The 23,327-nt window shown below is 36.3% G+C and overlaps 2 protein-coding genes and 2 non-coding genes across 4 annotated transcripts in view; 1 reads left to right on the forward strand and 3 right to left on the reverse strand.

The window, feature by feature from the left end:
- Positions 1-2,950: 2,950 nt before the first annotated feature.
- TRNAW-CCA lies at positions 2,951-3,024 on the reverse strand. The gene has a single exon. It is a non-coding gene; the product is annotated as a tRNA-Trp (tRNA).
- Positions 3,025-3,163: 139 nt separating this feature from the next.
- Positions 3,164-3,237, reverse strand: TRNAP-UGG. The gene has a single exon. It is a non-coding gene; the product is annotated as a tRNA-Pro (tRNA).
- Positions 3,238-4,563: 1,326 nt separating this feature from the next.
- On the forward strand, positions 4,564-10,723 carry LOC123422485 (30S ribosomal protein S18, chloroplastic). The gene has a single exon (XM_045107693.1). It carries the CDS (start codon positions 4,623-4,625, stop codon positions 5,133-5,135), a length of 513 nt encoding a protein of 170 aa, XP_044963628.1. The 5' UTR covers positions 4,564-4,622; the 3' UTR covers positions 5,136-10,723.
- A 10,637-nt stretch (positions 10,724-21,360) lies between these two features.
- LOC123422484 (NAD(P)H-quinone oxidoreductase subunit 2 A, chloroplastic-like) overlaps positions 21,361-23,327 on the reverse strand; it is a 5,791-nt gene continuing 3,824 nt past the window's right edge. The window contains exon 2 of the mRNA XM_045107692.1: positions 21,361-23,327. This exon is cut by the window's right edge and continues 2,579 nt beyond it. The gene's annotated coding sequence lies outside the window, so the exon portion shown is untranslated.

Here is a 23,327-nt window from a genome sequence, read left to right on the forward strand (position 1 = left end):
TCGTCAAAGATTACTTTACTATTTCTTCTTTATTCGGGTCTGTCTCTTGGGCCTCTTTTTCTTTTGCTTAGGTTTAGCCGAGGTAGTGGACAAACAGAGGGGAAGAAAATATGGCGGGGGACAAATTTCTTGTGATTGTAAGCAAATAGAATTGCTTGGCTTGTTTAATTAAGTTTAACTTCAAACTTACAGAAATTTTGCAAAAAAAAGTAAACTCTTCCATTGAAGGTTTTTTTTTTATTTTTAGGCTAGTTGAATAGTTTTGATTAAGGTTTTATTAGTTTATTACTCGAAACTAAATCAAGGATTTTCAGGATACTTCCTTTGTGGAATAAGATATTGGATCCTCGAGTGATCTCTTTTTCTTGTTGCTTCATAAGAGTGAATCGAATAGATTCAATTCGCGTTATAAGAGTAAAAATTCCGCGGGTCCTTTCCGCTCTAATCAGATAAAGGGGGTAAGGACCCGCTAAGCTCCTACTTTTTCATGTTTACAATCTGGTCCCTCCGATTACTATAGAGATGAACCCAATCCAGAATATGAACCATAAAAGAAAACACCTACTAAACCAATCACAGGAATACCAGCTACAGTACCTATCAGCCAAAGAGGAATTCTTCCAGTAGTATCGGCCATTTCCCCTACTTTCCTCCACATTTTATCAATTGGTCATGCTAGAGACAAAAACAGTCATGGGTAGTTATAAGGATGGTATCTTTCCAAATGGGATAAGAGAATTCTTATTAGTCTCTTTCTTTCTCTCAATTGAAGAAGTAATTGGAAAATAAAACAGCAAGTACAAAAATGAGTAATAAACCCCAGTATAGACTGGTACGATTCAATTCAACATTTTGTTCATTCGGGTTTGATTGTGTCATAGTTCTATAGTTGGAATTTGGTTTATCGTTGGATGAACTGCATTGCTGATATTGATCCCAAGAAAAAAACAGTAGGTACAGCTAGTCCGTGAATAGCCAGCCATCGCACTGTAAAAATAGGATAGGTTCGATCTATGGTCATTGAGGGCCTCCTAAAAGGATCTACTAAATTCATCGAGTTGTTCTAAAGAATCAAAACGGTCGGTTATTAACGGAATTCCTTGTCGGCTTTCCGTGAAATATTCGTTTGGCCTAGGACTTCCAAACACGTCATAAGCTAAACCCGTACTGACAAATAACCAACCCGCAATGAATAGGGAAGGTATAGTAATGCTATGAATAACCCAGTATCGAATACTGGTAATAATATCAGCAAAAGAACGTTCTCCCGTGCTTCCAGACATGCTGAACTCCCAAAATTTTTGTACATTCAAAAAAGGAATTGATTCCGTAAAAGATGGGATCAACCAGTAAATAGAAAATTACTGATATTTCATCCTTGTGAGATTGTCAATTTTGTACCAAAGGTGTATTTTGAGTATACCGAATTAGTATAGCTATCCTTCCTATGGCACAGCAATCTGGTTTTGCCTGGTTCCGAAACATAATTACTTTTTTTTGTCTATAGGTAAGCTATATGTTATTCAAGGCGTCAATAGAAAACCCCTTTTTTGTAGGTTCTATTTATTTTCCTTGGCTTCGGAATAATAGAGTAATTCGGAATAGCAGCCAAAATCTTGGGAAAATCTAAGTTAATGATCAATAGGTTTGGATAAATAATTTAGGAAGGATATTCTCATACTGACACAATACAAGGACAAGTATATATATGTGAAATTTATCCTTTCATAATTCGTAATTAATCCTTGTCTTGTTTGTTGGATTAGGTCTAACTTTCTTGACCAAACTGCGAGCGTGGAACTTTACGAGATGAAATAGGGAAAGACAGAAGATAGAATAGAACTTAAAAGGATAATTGAAGTGACTCGTCTTCGAATCTACTTTGGTTGGAGTTCGAAAAAGGAATAAAAATAAAGTAAATTCAAGGAAGAGCTTTCTTTTTTTTTTAACAGACCCTCGGGAGGTCGTGGAATGCTTTTCTTCTCCTCTTATTCCATATAGAATACAATCAGTTAAAATTAAAATAAGAAGGAATAGGGGAATATTCGATCGTTCAGTCCAAAAAGAGGGTCCTATTGAAAAAGAAATTATCCAAAATAGAAAGAAGTTTTTTTTTCAAATTCAATTGTTTATTTATCTCTTATTCCGAAATTTCCCTGAAAATCCAATTTCATTTTTTCATTCAATGGGGTTATATGATCTAGTTCTTAATATTATTACTTTACTCAATTGAAAAATTCCATAACAAATCTCTTGATTCGAAATTAGGGACTCATGTATCATCTGATGAATCCACTTTCTTTTACACTTCTGTATCTCACTCTATCTTGTTTTTTAGTATTATCTAAAATAACTGATGAATTATGAATTTTCCATAACTTAGGTAAATGCTTTACCAACATATGTAGTGTAGTAAAAAAAAATAAATGGAATTTAACTCTTTCATGCTTACTTTAACTAGTTATTTCGGTTTTCTACTGGCTGCTTTAACTATAACCCCAGCTCTATTTATTGGCTTGAACAAGATACGTCTTATTTGAATTGACTGAATAATAATAATTCAGAAAAGCAAAATCTTTCTTTGGGATTCCTGATATTCTACGACTCTTTTCCAGACTAATTAGGAATTCTTTTCTTGGTCATTGAGATTCGTGGATAATTTAGAGTACTATTTAGGGATAGATCGTACCTCTTTTTTTATCCCCCCGAACAAATCGAAATGATTGAAGTTTTTCTATTTGGAATCGTCTTAGGCCTAATTCCTATTACTTTAGCGGGATTATTCGTGACTGCGTATTTGCAATACAGGCGTGGGGATCAGTTGGATCTTTGATTGAGTCATTTTTTTTTTTTTATTGACCTCCTCTCTGGTCTGGAGGAGGTCAAATTGGAGTTACAATTCAATTTTGTTAAATTATTTTACTCTGCTTCGACATAAGATAGATGGAATCACGCTCTGTAGGATTTGAACCTACGACATCGGGTTTTGGAGACCCGCGTTCTACCGAACTGAACTAAGAGCGCTTTCATTCATTCAAAAAGAAAATCTTTTTCTATTCCTAATGTATCTCACGTACGTATAGTCTCCACAAATTCCAGTTATACCCACTTTACTTTAATTGATCTCGTTGCTACTGCCTATAAAGAAGAAAGAAGTAATAGGTAGGGATGACAGGATTTGAACCTGTGACATTTTGTACCCAAAACAAACGCGCTACCAAGCTGCGCTACATCCCTTTTCCAAATTAAATTGTTGTGCAATGCCATTGTACACAATTCCTGTCTTCTTTTCCACATCATAATTTTCTTATTCTTTCTCTATCTATATATAGAACCCTCGTGTCATTTCTTCTTTTTGGTCTCATATAATTAAGGAATTATATACAGCTAAAATCCAATAGAATTTCGCCTATAAAAGAAAGATTACTTTTCCTTGATAATATATAGGAAGAAGGGGTCATCTTTTTATTTTTTAGGGATAGGACAATTTCGGAAAATTTCGTCGATTATGGTTCAGTTTATATATAGCATAAGTTTATGATCATATATGTATTCCAACAAGGAAGGAGGATTTTCAATGCGGGATATAAAAACATATCTCTCTGTAGCACCCGTGCTAAGTACTCTATGGTTTGGTGCTTTAGCAGGTTTATTGATAGAAATTAATCGTTTATTCCCGGATGCTTTGTCATTCCCTTTTTTTTAATTCTAGTTATTGCTATGGGAGGGATAGATTTCTTCGTGATATGACAAAATTTTATCTTATCCTTTTCAATCTTTTTTTAGTATCGGAAGGAAAAAGAAAGAAAAGATGGATTGGGTTGAACCTCAGAGTCATTAAAAATTTGGTAAACCCTATTTTTAAAAATAGAAATTCAATTTAAAGGGGTACCCAAGCTAAATCAGGCCTCAGAAATCAGAGCATAGAAAAAGGCGGGGCTGACTAATTAAATGAAAGGATTTCGAACCAAAATCTTTGCTAATTCGACAAGGATTGTATTCTTTAATTATTTCTCTATTTTTTATTACTTAATTTAAGAATAAAAAAAAATTATTCTAATGAATTTTATTCTTCTTCTTCGGATTCAAAATAGAAGAATAAAAGAATAAGTAGAAGAATTAAATTAAGTCAATCCAAAAGGAAAAGGAGGTTCATGGCCAAGGGAAAAGATGTTAGAATCAGAGTTATTTTGGAATGCATCAGTTGTGTTCGAAAAGGTGCCAATGAGGAATCGACGGGGATTTCTAGATATAGTACTCAAAAGAATCGCCACAATACACCCGGACAATTAGAATTCAAAAAATTTTGTCGTTATTGTCGCAAGCATACGACTCATCACGAAATAAAGAAATAGGAACATCGTGTATTCGATCTTTCCAAACAACAGAAAGAGTAAGAACTTCATATTTTATATATAAATAAAACATAGTATAGAATACAAAATACAAATCAACTCATCTGATTTCCGGTCGATATTATTTCATATGTATAGAGGGTATTCATATACTATAAATATGAATCAAATAAGATATGGATCAAAGAAAAACTACTTCTTCTGGATCCTAAATTAATAAAATAAAGAAGTGCATTTTCCAATTTTAAATTAAATAAGGAATAAATCATGTATACATCTAAACAACCTTTTCTTAAATCTAAGCAACCCTTTAGTAAATCCAAGCAAACTTTTAATAAATCCAAGCAACCCTTTCGTAAATCCAAGCAAACTTTTCGTAAATTCAAACAACCTTTTCGTAAATCTAAACAACCTTTTCGTAGGCGTCCCCGGATTGGCCCGGGAGATCGAATTGATTATAGAAACATGAGTTTAATTAATAGATTTATTAGTGAACAAGGAAAAATATTATCGAGACGAATAAATAGATTAACCTTGAAACAACAACGATTAATTACTCTTGCTATAAAACAGGCTCGTATTTTATCTTTTTTACCGTTTCGTAACTATGAGAACGAAAAACAATTTCAAGCCCAGTCAATTTCAATAATTACAGGTTCTAGACCCAGAAAAAATAGACATATTCCTCAATTAACGCAAAAGTACAATTCCAATCGAAACTTAAGAAACTACAACCAAAATTTAAGAAACAACAACCGGAACTTAAGTTCCGATTGTTGATGTTTTATTCGAATTCGCAAGGGCCAGACCTATATATATTATAAAGAAAGTAATCCAGCTCGTCGATTCCTACCACTTAATCTTAATTTATTGTATCTTCCCGGAGTTCCCTCTCCGGGAATTCATCTTTTATTATTCCAGTATATTACTTTATTTATACCTTTAATTGATGATCTTTATTTTATTGGAAATCGTGTAAAGATTATTTGGATTTGATACAGCTACTTGTGCAAGCATTTTACGATTAAGAATCAATTTCTTCTTGTACAGGTTGTGTATTAATTTACTATAACTATCGAATACTTTATATACCCGCGTTGCTGCGTTTATCCGAGTGATCCACAAACGACGAAAATCCCTCTTTTGCCTACCTCTATCTCGATGAGAGGAAACAAAAGCTCTTTTTACTTGTTGGGTAATCATTCGATTAAGTCTTAAATGAGCCCCTCTAAAGTTTGAGGCAAATGAACGCATTTTTGTTCGTCGTCTCCGGGCTATATATCCTCGCGGAACTCTGGTCATTGAATCAAATTAACCTTAATGAATAACTAATGATTTCTCTTCTTTTAGCCACCCTTTTTCTCATTAATAACAAAACTAATTATTCCGATATATAAAATATTAATTCCAATGGCTTTTGCTATAGTAACCTTCCCAACCACGATTTTTTATTCCACTCCGTTCAGTTATTTCTATACGAAATAACAAATTCATTCTAAATAATACTAAAAAAAATAGTGGGTTCCATCGTTTCTATGGTTCCCTTTTAAACGGTGAGGCCCTCTCTATACACCGGAGCCCTTTCTTTCATCAAAAAGTATTACGAACTTGTATAGTTCACATTCTTTGGCTCTACCTATCCATTATAGAGTAAATAGCTCTTTTCACAATAAGAGTTATCCATACAGTGACGGTATTTAATTATGAAAGTTGGCTAAGTAGCTGACCCTGTTAGTCCGTTCTTTATAAGATAAAAGAGCATAAGCCTTTTTCTTTTTATTACTATTTCCTCCGCTTAATGGATAACCATTTGCTACCAATGGGAGAATTGCTTCTTATTTCCAAATTTAGATAATTCGATTTGCACCAAAGGAAACCAGAAATTCCATATACCATAGAAATCTAGGATAGAGAAGCTATATCCTATTCATTGGTACTAATCAGGGATACTTCAAATTTTTTTTATATTTGTTTGAAGTCATGATCTGAACGAGTCGCACATACACCCTAGCACATGTTCCTCGACGCTGAGGGCATCCTTTAAGCGCAGCCGTTTTTCTAGCATTTCGTATTGGCTGTCTTGCGTTTCTAATAAGTTGTTTAACCGTTGGCATGTTGTATGTATATAGAAAAAAATGGATTGGTTTAGATCCATCTTAACCTGATGATTGCTCATCATGAAGTCTTTCTATTTTCTATTAAATCGAGGAAAACACGAATTTAGCTGTGAAATAACTTTACAAGAAATCCGGACACTACCAATCCTTAAACATTTCCGGAAACCACACTGGATCAGTATCGCAGTGCTTGTCAATCATTTCATCCCCTACAATATCGACAAGTCCATAAGCTTTGGCTTCGTCTGCTGACATAAAAACATCCCTTTCCATGTCTTCGGATACAACCCAAAAAGGCTTGCCTGTTCTTAGTGCATAAACCCTTGTGATCATTTCGCGAACTTTGTGTAACTCTTCTACTTCTAGTAAAAATTCTGGTGTCCTTGCCCGATAATAAGCACTAGCAGGTTGGTGAAGCATAATCCTCGCGTGAGGGAATGCTATACGCTTGGCGGGTTCTCCTCCAAGCAGAATGAAGGACGCCATGGACGCGGCTATTCCGAGGCATATTGTATATATATCTGGTGTCACCGTTTGCATCGTATCAAAAATAGCCATTCCTGAGATTAGCCAACCGCCTGGGGAGTTTATAAACAAAAAAATATCACTAATTCCATCTTCTATACTCAGATATACCATGAGACCTGTAATATGATTCGTGATCTCGCAACGAATCTCTTGACCTAAAAAAAGTGTCCTTTCTCGATACATAACATTGTATAAGTCAACCCAAGTCGCTTCTTCATCTCCAGGAATCCGGTAAGGTACTTTTGGAACACCAATGGGCATATTAGATTAATATTATTAAATTTAAGTAAGAAACACTTTAATATGGAAACGTAAGAATGGAACAGAAAGAAAGAATCTGCAGTTTATTGTCTTAATTTTTATTCTTATTCTATTCTATTTTATTCTTATTCTATTCTATATGAATACTATAGATTCTATTAATACATAGATGGAAAGGTTATACATATAAGAAAGGTAAGACAGATTGAATAAAGAAAAAGGAATGGGTGATTCGAATGCTAAACAAAGAGGGGTAGCGATCTATTCTTCGTTTTTTCCAAATTGGCCAAGTTACCCATTGCATATTGGCACTTATCGAGTATAGAATAGATCTGCTTCTCTTTCTTCTTATGAACAGAATTGGCTTCTTATTTTTAATGGAATGAAATAAATATTCGCGCTTTCTGACACAGAATCCCCTAGAAGGGTTAGGTACAATGGATAATCTTTTTCAATGCGATAAAATAAAGCGACATCGTGTCTATTTTTCTTTGCTAAAGGGGTATTTCCATGGGTTTGCCTTGGTATCGTGTTCATACTGTCGTATTGAATGATCCGGGTCGATTGCTTGCGGTGCATATAATGCACACAGCTCTAGTTTCTGGTTGGGCTGGCTCAATGGCTTTATACGAATTAGCAGTTTTTGATCCCTCTGATCCTGTTCTGGATCCAATGTGGAGACAAGGTATGTTCGTAATTCCCTTCATGACTCGTTTAGGAATAACGGATTCGTGGGGTGGTTGGAGTATTTCAGGAGGAACTGTAACAAATCCGGGTATTTGGAGTTATGAAGGTGTGGCAGCTACGCATATTGTGTTTTCTGGCTTGTGTTTCTTGGCAGCGATCTGGCATTGGGTATATTGGGACCTAGAAATATTCTCTGATGAGCGGACGGGAAAACCCTCTTTGGATTTGCCCAAGATCTTTGGAATTCATTTATTTCTTGCAGGGGTGGCTTGCTTTGGCTTTGGGGCATTTCATGTAACGGGTTTGTATGGTCCTGGGATATGGGTATCCGATCCTTATGGACTAACTGGAAAAGTACAAGCTGTAAATCCAGCGTGGGGTGCAGAAGGTTTTGATCCTTTTGTTCCGGGGGGAATAGCTTCTCATCATATTGCTGCGGGTACATTGGGTATATTAGCGGGCTTATTCCATCTTAGTGTCCGTCCGCCTCAACGTCTATATAAAGGATTACGTATGGGCAATATTGAAACTGTACTTTCCAGTAGTATCGCTGCTGTTTTTTTTGCAGCTTTCGTAGTTGCTGGAACTATGTGGTATGGGTCAGCAACGACCCCAATCGAATTATTTGGGCCTACTCGTTATCAGTGGGATCAGGGATACTTTCAGCAAGAAATATATCGAAGAGTTAGCAATGGTTTAGCCGAAAATCTTAGTTTATCAGAAGCTTGGTCTAAAATTCCCGAAAAATTAGCCTTTTATGATTATATTGGTAATAATCCGGCAAAAGGGGGATTATTCAGAGCGGGCTCAATGGACAATGGGGATGGAATAGCTGTTGGATGGTTAGGACATCCCGTCTTTAGAGATAAAGAAGGACGTGAGCTTTTTGTACGCCGTATGCCTACTTTTTTTGAAACATTTCCGGTTGTTTTGGTAGATGAGGAGGGAATTGTTAGAGCGGACGTTCCTTTTAGAAGAGCAGAATCCAAATATAGTGTTGAACAAGTAGGCGTAACGGTGGAGTTCTATGGTGGCGAACTTAATGGAGTAAATTATTCTGATCCTGCTACTGTAAAAAAATATGCGAGGCGTTCTCAATTAGGGGAAATTTTTGAATTAGACCGGGCTACTTTGAAATCCGATGGTGTTTTTCGCAGCAGTCCAAGGGGTTGGTTCACTTTTGGTCATGCTACCTTTGCTTTGCTCTTCTTTTTCGGACACATTTGGCATGGCGCTAGAACATTGTTCCGAGATGTTTTTGCTGGTATTGATCCAGATTTGGATGCTCAAGTGGAATTTGGAACATTCCAAAAAGTGGGAGATCCAACTACAAAGAAACAGGCAGTCTGATACACATTGTTATGGTATCTTTCACCTCTCTTTTTTGATTTGACATCTCCCATCCTTTCTTTGACTCTTTTTCTTTCTTTATATGGGAAATTCTCCCAAATGACAAATGAATAGGTGTGGAAGTTATAATTGTAAATAAACCACGATCGAATCTATGGAAGCATTGGTTTATACGTTCCTTTTAGTTTCGACTTTAGGGATAATTTTTTTCGCTATCTTCTTCCGAGAACCACCTAAGGTTCCACCAACTCCAACTAAAAGAATAAAATAATTTCATTTAAGTAAGAAGTCTCCCAGATAGGGGGACTTCTTACTTAAATTAGTCTCCGTGTTCTTCGAATGGATCTCTTAATTGTTGAGAGGGTTGCCCAAACGCGGTATATAAGGCATACCCAGTAAAGCTTACAAGTAAACCAGATATGGAGATGGCGACTAAAGTTGCTGTTTCCATTTTTATAGAATTTCAAGATTACAATGGATCTACGAAAAGATCGTGTATTTACAACTACAACGGAATAGTATACAAAGTCAACACCAATGATTAAATATAATTTATGGCTACACAAACCGTTGAAGATAGTTCTAAACCTAGGCCAAAACGAACTGGTGCAGGTAGTTTACTGAAACCCTTGAATTCGGAATATGGGAAAGTCGCCCCGGGTTGGGGGACTACTCCTTTTATGGGGGTCGCAATGGCTTTATTCGCTATATTCCTATCTATCATTTTAGAAATTTATAATTCTTCCATTTTACTGGATGGAATTTTAACCAATTAGGTTTCTACTAACTAAAACTAGGAAGTCAGAGTTTTTCCATCCAAAAAAGCCTTTCTAGTTTAAGCTCTACATTTCTAGATATTATGGTAGTTCGACCGCGGAATTTTTTTGTTTCGGTATCTCTGGAATATGAGTGTGTGACTTGTTAGAATTGATCCTATTGATAATACATAGAAAGGGCCTGTTATCTCTATCAAGATGATTCTAATTCGTCAGATATTATTTATTCTAGTATCTGGAACACGAAATAGATAGAGTGGATCAAAAAAAATGGAACTATGATTCATACTCACTATTAAGACCTCGCAACCAGACTGAAAAATTCAAGTAGTTCTTAAATAAAAATAAAAAAGAAATTTTCTTCCTTACAATTTTGTTTGCCCAAAAGACAACTTTTTTTCTATCGATTTTGTCGAGTCATTACACTGATTCAATTTCAATAAATGATTATCAAGCGGTTCTTATTCGAAGAACCCTTGCCTTTTGTTTAGCTTGAGACTAAATCATCGTGGCTCTAGTATGAATCTAAGGTTTTAATTGAACTGATTCATAGGATCACAACAAGATAATTTCTATATTACGCATAAAAAAAAATCCAAAATAGGGAAGAGAAAAGTCAAGAAGCCTCTAATGACCAACATAAGGGAAAGGAAGAAAGAAAGACGCGCCAACTTGAGATTTTTTGGCATTATCATCACAAAGAAGATATTCCGGATTTTTTTTATTTGCTATCTTCAAGGCAAATCGACCCGATTCAGTGGCTGATGAAGTTTTGAACCTTTTTTCTAATATTCGTTGAAAATTTGTGTGTTTCTGCTTGAGCCGTACGAGATGAAATTTTCATATACGGCTCTTAGAGGGGGGCGTGGGTTAGTTACCTATCTCAATAAAGTATATGATTGGTTTGAGGAACGTCTTGAGATTCAGGCAATTGCGGATGATATAACTAGTAAATATGTTCCTCCCCATGTCAACATATTTTATTGTTTAGGGGGAATTACACTTACTTGTTTTCTAGTACAAGTCGCTACCGGTTTTGCTATGACTTTTTACTACCGACCAACCGTTACAGAGGCTTTTTCCTCGGTTCAATACATAATGACCGAGGCCAACTTTGGTTGGTTAATCCGATCAGTTCATCGATGGTCAGCAAGTATGATGGTTTTAATGATGATCCTGCATGTATTTCGTGTGTATCTCACAGGGGGATTTAAAAAACCCCGTGAATTAACTTGGGTGACAGGTGTGGTTTTGGCTGTTTTGACTGCATCATTTGGTGTAACTGGTTATTCTTTGCCTTGGGATCAAATTGGCTATTGGGCAGTCAAAATTGTGACAGGTGTACCTGACGCCATTCCGGTAATAGGATCGCCTTTAGTGGAGTTATTACGCGGAAGTGCTAGTGTGGGCCAATCCACTTTGACTCGTTTTTATAGTTTACATACCTTTGTACTGCCTCTGCTTACTGCCGTATTTATGTTAATGCACTTTCCAATGATACGTAAGCAAGGTATTTCGGGTCCTTTATAGGGAAGGCATATCATAGAGAATTCTAATTCTCATATATCATATCGGGTAGGTTGTGGTATTTCATTGCTACAAGCATGGGTTATTGTAAAATAACACATGTCATTTGGATACTTCTCTTCAACTCCGAAGTATTTTTATACGATACAAATAGTTGAAGTTAATTTTACGAAAGAAAAAAGGCGGATTATGGGAGTGTGTGACTTGAATTATTGATTTGGCCATGCAGATAAAGAATTGGATCTGCCACATTAGAATTCACAACCAAAGGTGTCTCCGCATCCAATCAACATGTAAGTCCCCTACCTAGGAAGGATAGGCTGGTTCACTTGAGGAGAATATCTTCTATGATCATACCGCAACCATGTCATCCATGAACAGGCTCCGTAAGATCCCATAGAGTGGAAATGGAATCAGTCATGTGACATGATCCAATTCTCTATTTATTACACTTACCTTTTTATTATAGTATGGAAATGCATTCATTTTCTTTGCATCGATTGTGATCCGCAATACTATCGGAGTAAAAGAAGGGATCTAAGGAAGAATGTAGGCTAAACTTTTTGATTTTTTATTAGTAACAAGTAAATATTTTGTTTGGAGGTAAGAAACTTGCGATATTGAGGGGATAAATACCAACTAATCAAGAGACATGAGACAATCCACAAAGCAATTGATCATGATCAAATTTGTAAGCCCACTTGGATATTGAGCATTTACCCATAAGAATAGGATTATTTTCAATGAGTAGTGGTAGGTGCAACTTTGGAAAAGAGAATCTGATAAAGCTTTTTTTGTCTAGAGTCATTGAGTCATTATATACCTTAATTCTATTAAGGATCTTCCGCGGTCTTATTTCTTTCACTCTTGCTCGAGCCGGATGATGATAAATTCTCATGTCCGGTTCCTTTGGGGGATGGATCCTAAAGAGTTCACCTATCCCAATAACAAAGAAACCAGACTTAAATGATCCTGTATTAAGAGCTAAATTAGCTAAAGGGATGGGACATAATTATTACGGGGAACCCGCATGGCCCAACGATCTTTTATATATTTTTCCAGTAGTAATTCTAGGTACTATTGCATGTAATGTAGGTTTAGCGGTTCTCGAGCCATCAATGATTGGTGAACCGGCAGACCCGTTTGCAACTCCTTTGGAAATATTACCCGAGTGGTACTTCTTTCCCGTGTTTCAAATACTCCGTACGGTACCCAATAAGTTATTGGGCGTTCTCTTAATGGTTTCTGTGCCAACAGGCTTATTGACAGTACCTTTTCTAGAGAATGTCAATAAATTCCAAAATCCATTTCGCCGCCCAGTAGCTACGACCGTTTTTTTAATCGGTACTGTAGTAGCTCTTTGGTTAGGTATTGGAGCAACACTACCCATTGATAAATCGTTAACTTTAGGTCTTTTTTAGATTTTTTTTGATTCATTCAACCATGAAGTACCATAGGTATCTAGGAAATAGTTACTTCCAAGTAGAATCTTCCCTAGATACCTAAAATCCATTTTATTATTTTATTATGATCCATTTCGCGAAAATATAGATTGTACCAAAGATGCAAAATTGTTTTCTTTTTTCTTTTTATTCTATTCTAACTCGAAAAAGAAGAAGAAAAAAAATTGCAATGGATTTAAAACGAGAGTTTATTCTTAAGTAAATCAATTGGGAGATGCTTCTCTAGAGTGTCCCATATATGTTTTCTATCTTCCATACGAAAACTGTCAATTCTCATAAGATCTTCTTCAGTCTTACTCAAAAGGTCCAATAGTGTATGTATATTGGCCCTTTTTAGACAATTATATGTTCTAGAAGTTAATTCTAATTGATCAATAAAAATACAATTCAATGGAATTCCTTTTTTGTTTTTCTTTAGATTAGTTAATCTTTTTTGAAAAGTAAAAAGGGGTGGAGTAAACCTGTTTTTATTTTCTTCGAAACTAGTGCCCTCTTCCTCGGCGTGTAGAAAAGGAAGAAATAAATCAATCAAATTACGAGAAGCCTCATAAAGCGCTTCCTTAGGGGTTAAACTTCCATTAGTCCATATTTCTAGAAAAAGTATCTCGTGTTTTTCATTTCCATTCCCACAAGAAAAAATACTATAATTCACATTTCGAACAGGCATGGATACAGCATCTATAGGATAACTTCCATCTTGATAGTTCTTTCTGAGTTCTGTCTGATATCCACGATCTCTCTTGATCTGTAAATCAATACAGAAATCAATGGGCTCTGTCAAGTTAGCTATAGGTTGTGCCGTATCAACGGTTTCTACGGAAGGCGGTAAGATGATATCTTGAGCAGTTATGTATCTAGGACCTTTGACGCAAATTGATGCGTCTCTAACTCCATAGAGATTACTTCTCAATACAATTTCTTTCAAATTTAGTAAAATTTCTTGTACGGATTCTTCAATACCTGCTATTGTAGAATATTCGTGTGGCACGCTCCCAAATTTTGCACGTGTGATACATGTTCCTTCTATTTCGCCAAGTAAAGCTCTTCGCAAGGCAATACCAACGGTGTCCGCTTGACCTTTTCTAAGCGGGGACAGAATGAAACGACCATAATAAAGACGCTTACTATCTACTCTTGATTCAACACACTTCCACTGTAGTGTTTGAGTGGATCCTGCTACCTCCTCTCGAACCATAATAGACTAGTATTATTATTTTATCATTGAATCGTTTATTTCTCTTGAAAGTTGAAAGCGGGTTAATTCTTTTACAGACGTCTTTTTTTAGGTGGTCGACATCCATTATGCGGCATAGGTGTTACATCGCGTATACAACTTAATCGCACACCACTTTTAGCAATGGCTCGTAATGCGGCATCTCTTCCACTACCAGCGCCCTTTACCATAACTTCTGCTCGTTGCAAACCTACTGTACGAATAGCATCTACTGCTGTTCTTTGACCAGCATAGGGTGATGCTTTTCTTGAGCTTTTGAATCCACAAGTACCGGCCGAGGACCAGAAAACCACCCGACCTTGTGGGTCTGTAACAGTTATAATGGTATTGTTGAAACTAGCTTGAACATGAATAACCCCTTTTGTTATTCTACGTGCACTCTTCCGTAAACTAAAACGTGCATTCCTACGTAAACCAATACGCACTTTCTTACGTGAACCAATTTTTGGTATAGCTTTTGCCATATTTTATTATCTCATAAATATGAGTTAGAAATAAAAAAAAAGATACAAAGATATCCGTTTCAGGGTAAAATACACCCTTTACTTTAATTATTTGAAATTATTTTATTTGGAATTGGAACATTTCCGCGGGTACTTTTTTTTTACTTTTTAGACAGTAAAGTTCTTTTTCGAAAGATTACCCCTGTCTTTGTTTATGCTTCGGATTAGAGCAAATCACTCTAATTCGTCCACGCCTACGAATCAGTCGACATTTTGTACAAATTTTACGAACGGAAGCTCTTATTTTCATATTTCCGTATCCTTTTTTAAACTATGAATCTAATATTTTGGAAAAAAATAAGTCTCTTCGCTTGAATTTTAGAACTTAGAATTTATTACCCTAGAAAAAAAAAAGAAAAACCTAATCCTTTGAATCTTTGGTATTCTTCAAATCTTCGCTATCCTTCAAATCTTCGCTATCCTTCGAGTCTTCGATACGCTTCGAATCCTTATGGGGAAGTCTATAAATTATACGTCCCTTGCTTGAATCATAACGACTTACTTCAATTTTGACCCTATCCCCCATCAGTATTCGTATAGAACTAGACCGGATCTTTCCTGAAATATAGCCTAGGATGATGGTGTCATTCTCTAGCCGAACGCGGAACATTCCATTGGGTAGGGCTTCCGTAACTAAACCTTCAAAAGTAACTTTTGCTTCTCTCGGGTTTTTTTTTTCTCTCCTATTTTTTTTTTCTGTCATATTTTTTTCTCCTATTTTTCCATTTTTATTTTCAAAATAGGAAGGGCGAGGTAGAATTCGAGCACTATAGGCGGGGCGATTACCATATATAACATAAGACTTCTCCCCCAATTCTGTTTAGTCGAGCTTCTCGATCTGTCATTATCCCTCGAGAAGTAGAAAGAATAGCAATTCCCATTCCACCCAAAACTTTAGGAATTCCTTGATAGTTGGTATAAATTCGTAAGCCGGGTCGGCTAATACGCTTTAAAAAAGTTCTTGTTCTATATATTCCTTTTCGAGTCTTTCTCTTTTGATGTCGCAAAGTTGAAACCAAGAAATATCTGTTACGTTCCTGATGTTTCCGAACACTTTCAAGAAAACCCTCTCGTAGAAGTATTTTAACAATGTTTTCGGTAATATTTGTAGATACTACTCGAACTGTTCCTTTTTTATTCATGTCCGCGTTTCTTATAGAAGTTAGTAAATCAGCAATAGTGTCCTTGCCCATAAGACTCTAATTCTAGGTTCCTCCTAATTTTTCTATAATCAACATGTTTTCTTTTTTTTTCTTTTCATTTTGGATTTTAAAACATATACGTAAAACACAATCTACTAATATTAATTCTTTGATCTAAATTTCGCCTACTAGTATTTATAATACTTCAGGAGCTAATGAAACTATTTTGGTAAAATTCAATTCTCTCAATTCCTCGGCAATCGCGCCAAAAACTCGAGTTCCTTTTGGGTTGCCTTTTTGATCAATTATAACCGCAGCATTGTCATCATAGCGGATTATTATACCGTCTTCGCATTTGAATTCTTTACATGTACGTACAATTACAGCTCGAATTACTTCGGATCTTTCTAGAGGCATTTGGGGCAATGCGTCTTTGATTACAGCAACAATAACATCACCAATACGAGCATATCGCTGATTACCAGCAGCTCCTATGACTCGAATACACATCAATTTTCGAGCTCCACTATTGTCTGCTACATTTAAAAGGGTCTGAGGTTGAATCATATTATTTTGATTTCAATTTGTTATTTCAATGCAAAAGGATGAAAGAAATATTGTCTTTCCAGAAAGAAAAACCGGGCATTTTTTTTCTTCCATACCCCTTTTAGGGTTCTATATCTCTAATCGAATAAATTGACTTCGTATGGGCATTTTACTGGCCGCTATGGAGATAGCTGCTCTAGCTACAGTTTCAGATACTCCCCCCATTTCATAAAGTATACGACCTGGTTTAACAACGGCTACCCAATATTCGGGGGACCCCTTTCCCGAGCCCATACGTGTTTCCGTGGGTCTTAGTGTAACCGGTTTGTCGGGAAATATACGTACCCATATTTTTCCACCACGACGTGCATATCGTGTTATTGCTCTTCGTCCTGCTTCTATCTGTCTCGCCGTGATCCAAGCGGGTTCAAGTGCTTGAAGAGCATATCTACCAAAACAAATACGATTGCCTCGGAAGGATTTTCCTTTCATTCTTCCTCTATGTTGTTTGCGAAATCTGGTTCTTTTGGGGTTATAGTCGATGGTTCTCTTTCTTAGTTCCATCTCTACTCCAAAACTGGACATGAGAGTTTCTTCTCATCCAGCTCCTCGCGAATGGAATGAGAAAGCATGTAAATAAATTTCTCTAATTCCATAATATTTAAAAATATTACGGTACGGATAGATACACATTAATAGATAATAGAAAAAGTTAGGTTTTTTTTTTATTTTTATATTGAATTTGTTAAAACAGAAAAATATAATATATAGTCAAAAAAGAAGATCTAGAATATATCCAGATGTGTGTGGATATTTATCTAAATTCTATATTTATAGATAATAATGTAGTCCTTCTAAAAAATATCCTTATTTTTACTCTTATTGAATCGCGGTAAAGTATTCTAATTCAATAAGAATTTCGCGGGCGAATATTTACTCTTTCCTGTCTTATTTGTTAATTTATAAACTTACCAAATAAGACAATTTTTTTGGTTTGTTCCGCCATCCCACCCAATGAAGTGTTAGGATTCTTTTCAATAAAATCCTATGGAATCATAGGTTCTGTCGTTCCCACTGCTTCTCCTTGAATGGTTAGGTCTGAATCCCGCAACGGAGCTTCCAAAAAATTTCTTTCCGAGTTAATTTTCTCAGTTTTATTAACCCGGGCGGCTCTTTATTATTGCTTAAAATTTGTAGTTCTTCTTTCAAGTTACAATTTTTCATTCTCTATTAGTTTTATTATATTGATGCTTTTTCACATTGCCTTTTATGATGTAATTCATAGACCATACACAGTGGAATTCTATATCTTATTTATTTCCTCTTCCTTCTTTCTATCATCCCTCCCTTTATCCACATCCCTTTAGTTTTGCTTCACAACCTAGAATCCCATTTTTTTTTTAGATAAAAAAGTGCAGTTGCTACAACTATATGACACATCTACTCATTTATGATAGAGGTATTTATTCATATAGTGACTGTTTCTTAGTTAGGATCTCGACAATACGAAGCAATAGGTTGGTTATTAGTATTAGTTAATTTTCTATAATTACTAAGTTTTTTTCTTTAAAAAAGAAAAAAAAATAACGAGTCACACACTAAGCATAGCAATTATATTAAATGATTTATCAATTTTCATTAAATCTTATAGAAAGAGGTAGAATTTCTTCTTTTGCAGGGATTTCAGGAAAAAAGTCTCTTGTCATTTTTTATTCTATCAATGGACAGAATTCGAAGACAAGATTAGTTATTCTTCGTCTACGAATATCCAAATTTTTACACCTAATACTCCATAGATAGTTCGAATTGGATAGCAGCAATAATCAATTTTAGCGCGGATTGTTTGGAGGGGAAGTCTGCCCCTTTTAATGGATTCGGCACGTGCAATTTCTTTTCCTCCGAGACGACCCGCAATTTTTACTTTTACTCCCCTTATATCTGCTTTTTTAGTTAATTCAATGGCTTTTTTCATTGCCTTTCGGAATGAAACTCTATTTTTTAATTGGAAAGCTATATATTCTGCAAGAATGTTAGGCTGTCTATAAGGTTCTTTAACTTTTTCGATAGAAATATTAAATCTCTGGTTTACAGAGTTAATTTCCTTTTGTAGATCTTTCTCTAATTCTTCGATTGCTCCTTTTTTCTTTAATAAATTTGGGAATCCAATATGGATTATGACGTGGATCGTATCGATTTCTTTTTGAATTTCTATATGTGTAATTACTTCGGAACTTGAACCTGAGTCCATTTTTCTATTATGTGTAATTACTTCGGAACTTGAGTCTGATTCTATTTTTCTATTCGAGCCCTTTTTCCTATTCTTTTGTATATAGTTCTTGATACAATCCCTTATTTTTTTATCTTCCTGTAGACCTTCAGAATAATTTTTTGGTTGTGCGAACCAAAAGGAATGGTGTTTTTGGGTTGTACCAAGTCTGAAACCGAGTGGATTTATTTTTTGTCCCATATTTTTCTATTCTATATTTTTTTTTACTGGGAATCGAAATCTTAGATGGATCTAAAGGTTATTTAGATTTCTTTACTATATTTAGTACAATTGTTATATGACACATGCTTTTTTTTATAGGGAAACTACGTCCTCGAGCTCGAGGTCTGAATTTCTTCATAATAGTACTCCTACTGACTTCGGCTTTAGTAATGAATAAATTCGCTTTGTCGAAATCCCTATAATGAGTTGCATTTGCGGCTGCCGAATAAACCAACTTTAAGATGGGATAAGATGCTCGATAGGGCATGAGGTTCAGTATCATAACAGTTTCCTCGTAGTAACGCCACCGAATCTCGTCAAGAACTCTTTGTGCTTTGAAAACAGACATAGGGATACGTTTTTGTGCTTTGAAAACTCTCTCGAACTTAAGTAGACGATCGGTTGGAACTTTCCTTGCGAGTTTCCTTAGCCCACTTTTCTTCTTCTTTATCCTAGGGATATACTTTACTAGTTTGAAACTTGTCATAAATAAGTTTATTCCCCGCCTACCTTTACTTTATTTTGAATCTTTTTTTTCTTCTTAATCTTTCTATTCAGAATTCAGTTAACGACGAGATTTAGTATCCTTTCTTGCATTTTCATAACTCGTAAAATGCCGAGTAGGCACGAATTCTCCCAATTTGCGACCTACCATAGGATTTGTTATGTAAATAGGTATATGTTCCTTTCCATTATGAATCGCAATTGTATGGCCAACCATTGTGGGTAGAATGCTAGATGCCCGGGACCACGTTACTATTGTTTCTTTCTCCTCCTTCATATTGACCTTTTCTATCTTTGCCAATAAATGATGAGCTACAAAAGGATTCGTTTTTTTTCGTGTCACAGCTGATTACTCCTTTTTTCCTTTTTAAAGAGTGGCATTCTATGTCCAATATCTCGATCGAAGTACGGAGGTCAGAATAAATAGAATAATGATCAACGGAAAAAAGAAAAAAATCCTTTAGCTGGATAAGGGGCGGATGTAGCCAAGTGGATCAAGGCAGTGGATTGTGAATCCACCATGCGCGGGTTCAATTCCCGTCGTTCGCCCATCGCATTATTGCAAATTCCAAAAATGCAATTTTCCATATTCCTAGTTACGTATTTACTTACGGCGACGAAGAATAAAACTATCGCTATATTTTTTCCTTTTCCTAGTTCTTCTTCCAAGCGCAGGATAACCCCAAGGGGTTGTGGGTTTTTTTCTACCAATGGGAGCTTTCCCTTCACCGCCCCCATGGGGGTGGTCCACAGGGTTCATAACTACCCCTCTTACTACGGGGCGTTTACCTAGCCAACACTTAGATCCGGCTCTACCCAAACTTTTTTGGTTCACCCCAACATTACCCACTTGTCCGACTGTTGCTAAGCAATTTTGGGATACTAAACGGACCTCCCCAGATGGTAATCTTAAAGTGGCCGATTTACCCTCTTTTGCAATGAGTTTCGCTACAGCACCTGCTGCTCTAGCTAATTGCCCACCCCTTCCACGTGTGATTTCTATGTTATGCATGGCCGTGCCTAAGGGCATATCGGTTGAAGTAGATTCTTCTTTTCTCTCAAAAAACCCCTTCCCAAACTGTACAAGCTTCTTCCAAAGCATACGGCTTTCTAGATGTATATGACGATCTCTAGACAGATGGATCTTATATGAATCATATGATGAAGTACCACATGAGTGGATATATAGGAAAGGAATCCAAATCTGCCGAATCGCTCATGTTATGATCTTCTACATCCTAGGTCTCTGCGTTCCGTCATCTGGCTTATGTTCTTCATGTAGCATTCAGATCGAATGACTCTATGAAATTACGTCGATACTTCCACATATTATGGGTAACGTAGGAGACATCCCTATTTTCCCCCGGGGGTCTTAATTACCACTGCTTAGCTTTCAATTTGCCTCTGACCATCAAATTAAATGTGAATAACCCGTCCTCCTCTCTTTGAAACAAGGGGCGCTTCCGGTTCTGTGCGTGCTTCAAACAATTTTGTCTTCTCCATATTACCATATCTCTAGAGTCAATAATTTTCTATGAGGAACTACTGAACTCAATCACTTGCTGCCGTTACTCAACAGTTTTCTGTTGAGGTCTATCCCGTAGAGGTAGTCAAATTGGATCAGTGATCGATTTCTAGGTTTCGTCGTAAACCTAATTGGTTACTTCCAATTACGTAAATCAATAGTTCAAACCGCACTCAAAGGTAGGGCATTTCCCATTGATATAGGAACTTTTGTACCAGAAACAATAGTATCTCCAATTATAGCCCCTCTGGGATGTAAAATATATCTCTTCTCACCATCCCCATAGTGTATGAGACAAATGTATGCATTTCGATTAGGGTCGTATTCTATGGTTACGATTCTACCAGATATGTCTTTTTGATTCCGTCGAAAATCTATTTTACGGTATAGGCGCTTATGACCTCCCCCTCTATGCCTTGCGGTAATGATTCCTCTGGAATTACGACCTTTACCACAACGGTGCCGTCCATGGATCAAATTATTTCGTGGATTGGATTTCACTTGCCTGTCTACGGTTCCCTTGCGTGTGCTCGGGATAGGTGTTTTGTATAAATGTTTCGCCGTATTATTAAGTATTCTCCTTTAGTTTTTTTCTCTATCTAGAAGTGGAATAGAATAACCCGGTTGAAGGGTAATGATCATACGTCTGTAATGCATTGTATGGCCCAGAATAGGTCCTATTCTTCTACCTTTTCCAGGTAGTCGATGGCTATTCACAGCTACCACCTTAACACCAAAGAAGAGTTCGACCCAATGCTTTATTTCTGTCTTAGTGAATCCCGATTCGACATTAAAAGTATATTGATTCTTTCCCAATAAACGAAGACTTTTTTCTGTAAATACTGCGTATTTGATTCCATCCATAAATCGACTTTCCCTCCTATGCTCTGAGTTCCAGTATCGATAAGAATTCGAGTTCTTATTGTTCTTATGTTATGGTATGAATATACCATACCAATTCGTTATGTATGGATGATGGATGAGATTCCATGGATAGAGAGCCAGTTCCAATAGACTTATGGAATGTTCCCGTTCGTGTGCATCCAGCAGGAATTGAACCCGCAAATTTACCAATTATGAGTTGGGCGCTTTAACCATTCAGCCATGGATGCTTAACAGGGATCATCGTACATCGTAAATAACCAATTTTCATATAGAAAGACATATCATAGAAAAATGAAATCGAAAATATTCCGAGATGGCAAATATTCGGAGATGACTATGAAAACACCTCTCTGGATCCTCGAATTGAAAGAGAGATTGAGAGGGATCAAGAATCCTAATTCTCGCTATTTGGAATGGATCCAATTCTATTGAGTCTGACTCATAGTGATCATTTCTCTTTAGCAAAGAATGACCTTGGTTATCAAAGGATTGAACAACCGGGATCCATTTCCTTATGATACCTAGTTGGCATTGATAACAAGGATCTAATGAATTATGAGTTTAATAGATCCTCTTTAGCAGAAAGACGTATATTCCTTGCTCATTATCAGACAATCACTTATTCCCAAACCTCGTGTGGGACTAATCGTTTTCATTTACCATCTCATGGAAAACCCTTTTCGTTCCGCTTAGCCCTATCGGGTATTTTAGTGATAGGTTCTATAGGAACTGGACGATCCTATTTGGTCAAATACCTAACGAAAAATTACGATTTTCCTTTCATTAAGGTACGAGGGCTTCTTATTCCACAAGAACGAAAGCACCTTTTCATTCTTTCATATACTAGGGGTTTTTACTTGGAAAAGACAATGTTCCATACTAAAGGATTCGGGTCCATAACCACGAGTTCCAGTGCACTAGATCTTGTAGCACTTAGCAACGAGGCCCTATCCATTAGTATTCCACATAAGAAATCCATTCTAGAAAAAAATACAATTAGATTAGCTCTTCATAGACAAACTTGGGGTTTGCGAGCCAAGGTAAGATCGGCTCGGGATCATGGGACCCTTTTCTATCAGATAGGAGGGGCTCTTGTACAAAATAGACTTACTAAGTAATAACCCCATAGAATCTATCTATATAAAGATAAAGAGGCAATCGTGTCAGGAAGCGGGTTTTTCTTTGGCCAAAAGGTACTTCGAACTTGGAACGAGCATGAAGAGATTAACGAGACTTCTTTCTCTTTTGAGTTTTTCTGGCGGACCTGCCGCGCAAGATCTTTGGTCTTCCCCTGGAACCGATGAAAAAAAGTGGATCGCTTCTTATGTACTCGCTCAGAATGATTCTTCTCTATCTATAGTTCATGGCCTATTAGAAGTAGAAGGTGCTCTGGTGCAATCCTTACCGACAGAAAAAGATTGCAGTCAGGTTGATAA

This window comes from Hordeum vulgare, unplaced genomic scaffold (assembly GCF_904849725.1).
Source record: "Hordeum vulgare subsp. vulgare unplaced genomic scaffold, MorexV3_pseudomolecules_assembly, whole genome shotgun sequence".
NCBI lineage: Eukaryota > Viridiplantae > Streptophyta > Magnoliopsida > Poales > Poaceae > Hordeum > Hordeum vulgare.

Bases quoted from the DNA above. Each gene is read 5' to 3' on its own strand.
- LOC123422485 (XM_045107693.1), top strand. From the start codon at position 4,623: ATGTATACATCTAAACAACCTTTTCTTAAATCTAAGCAACCCTTTAGT.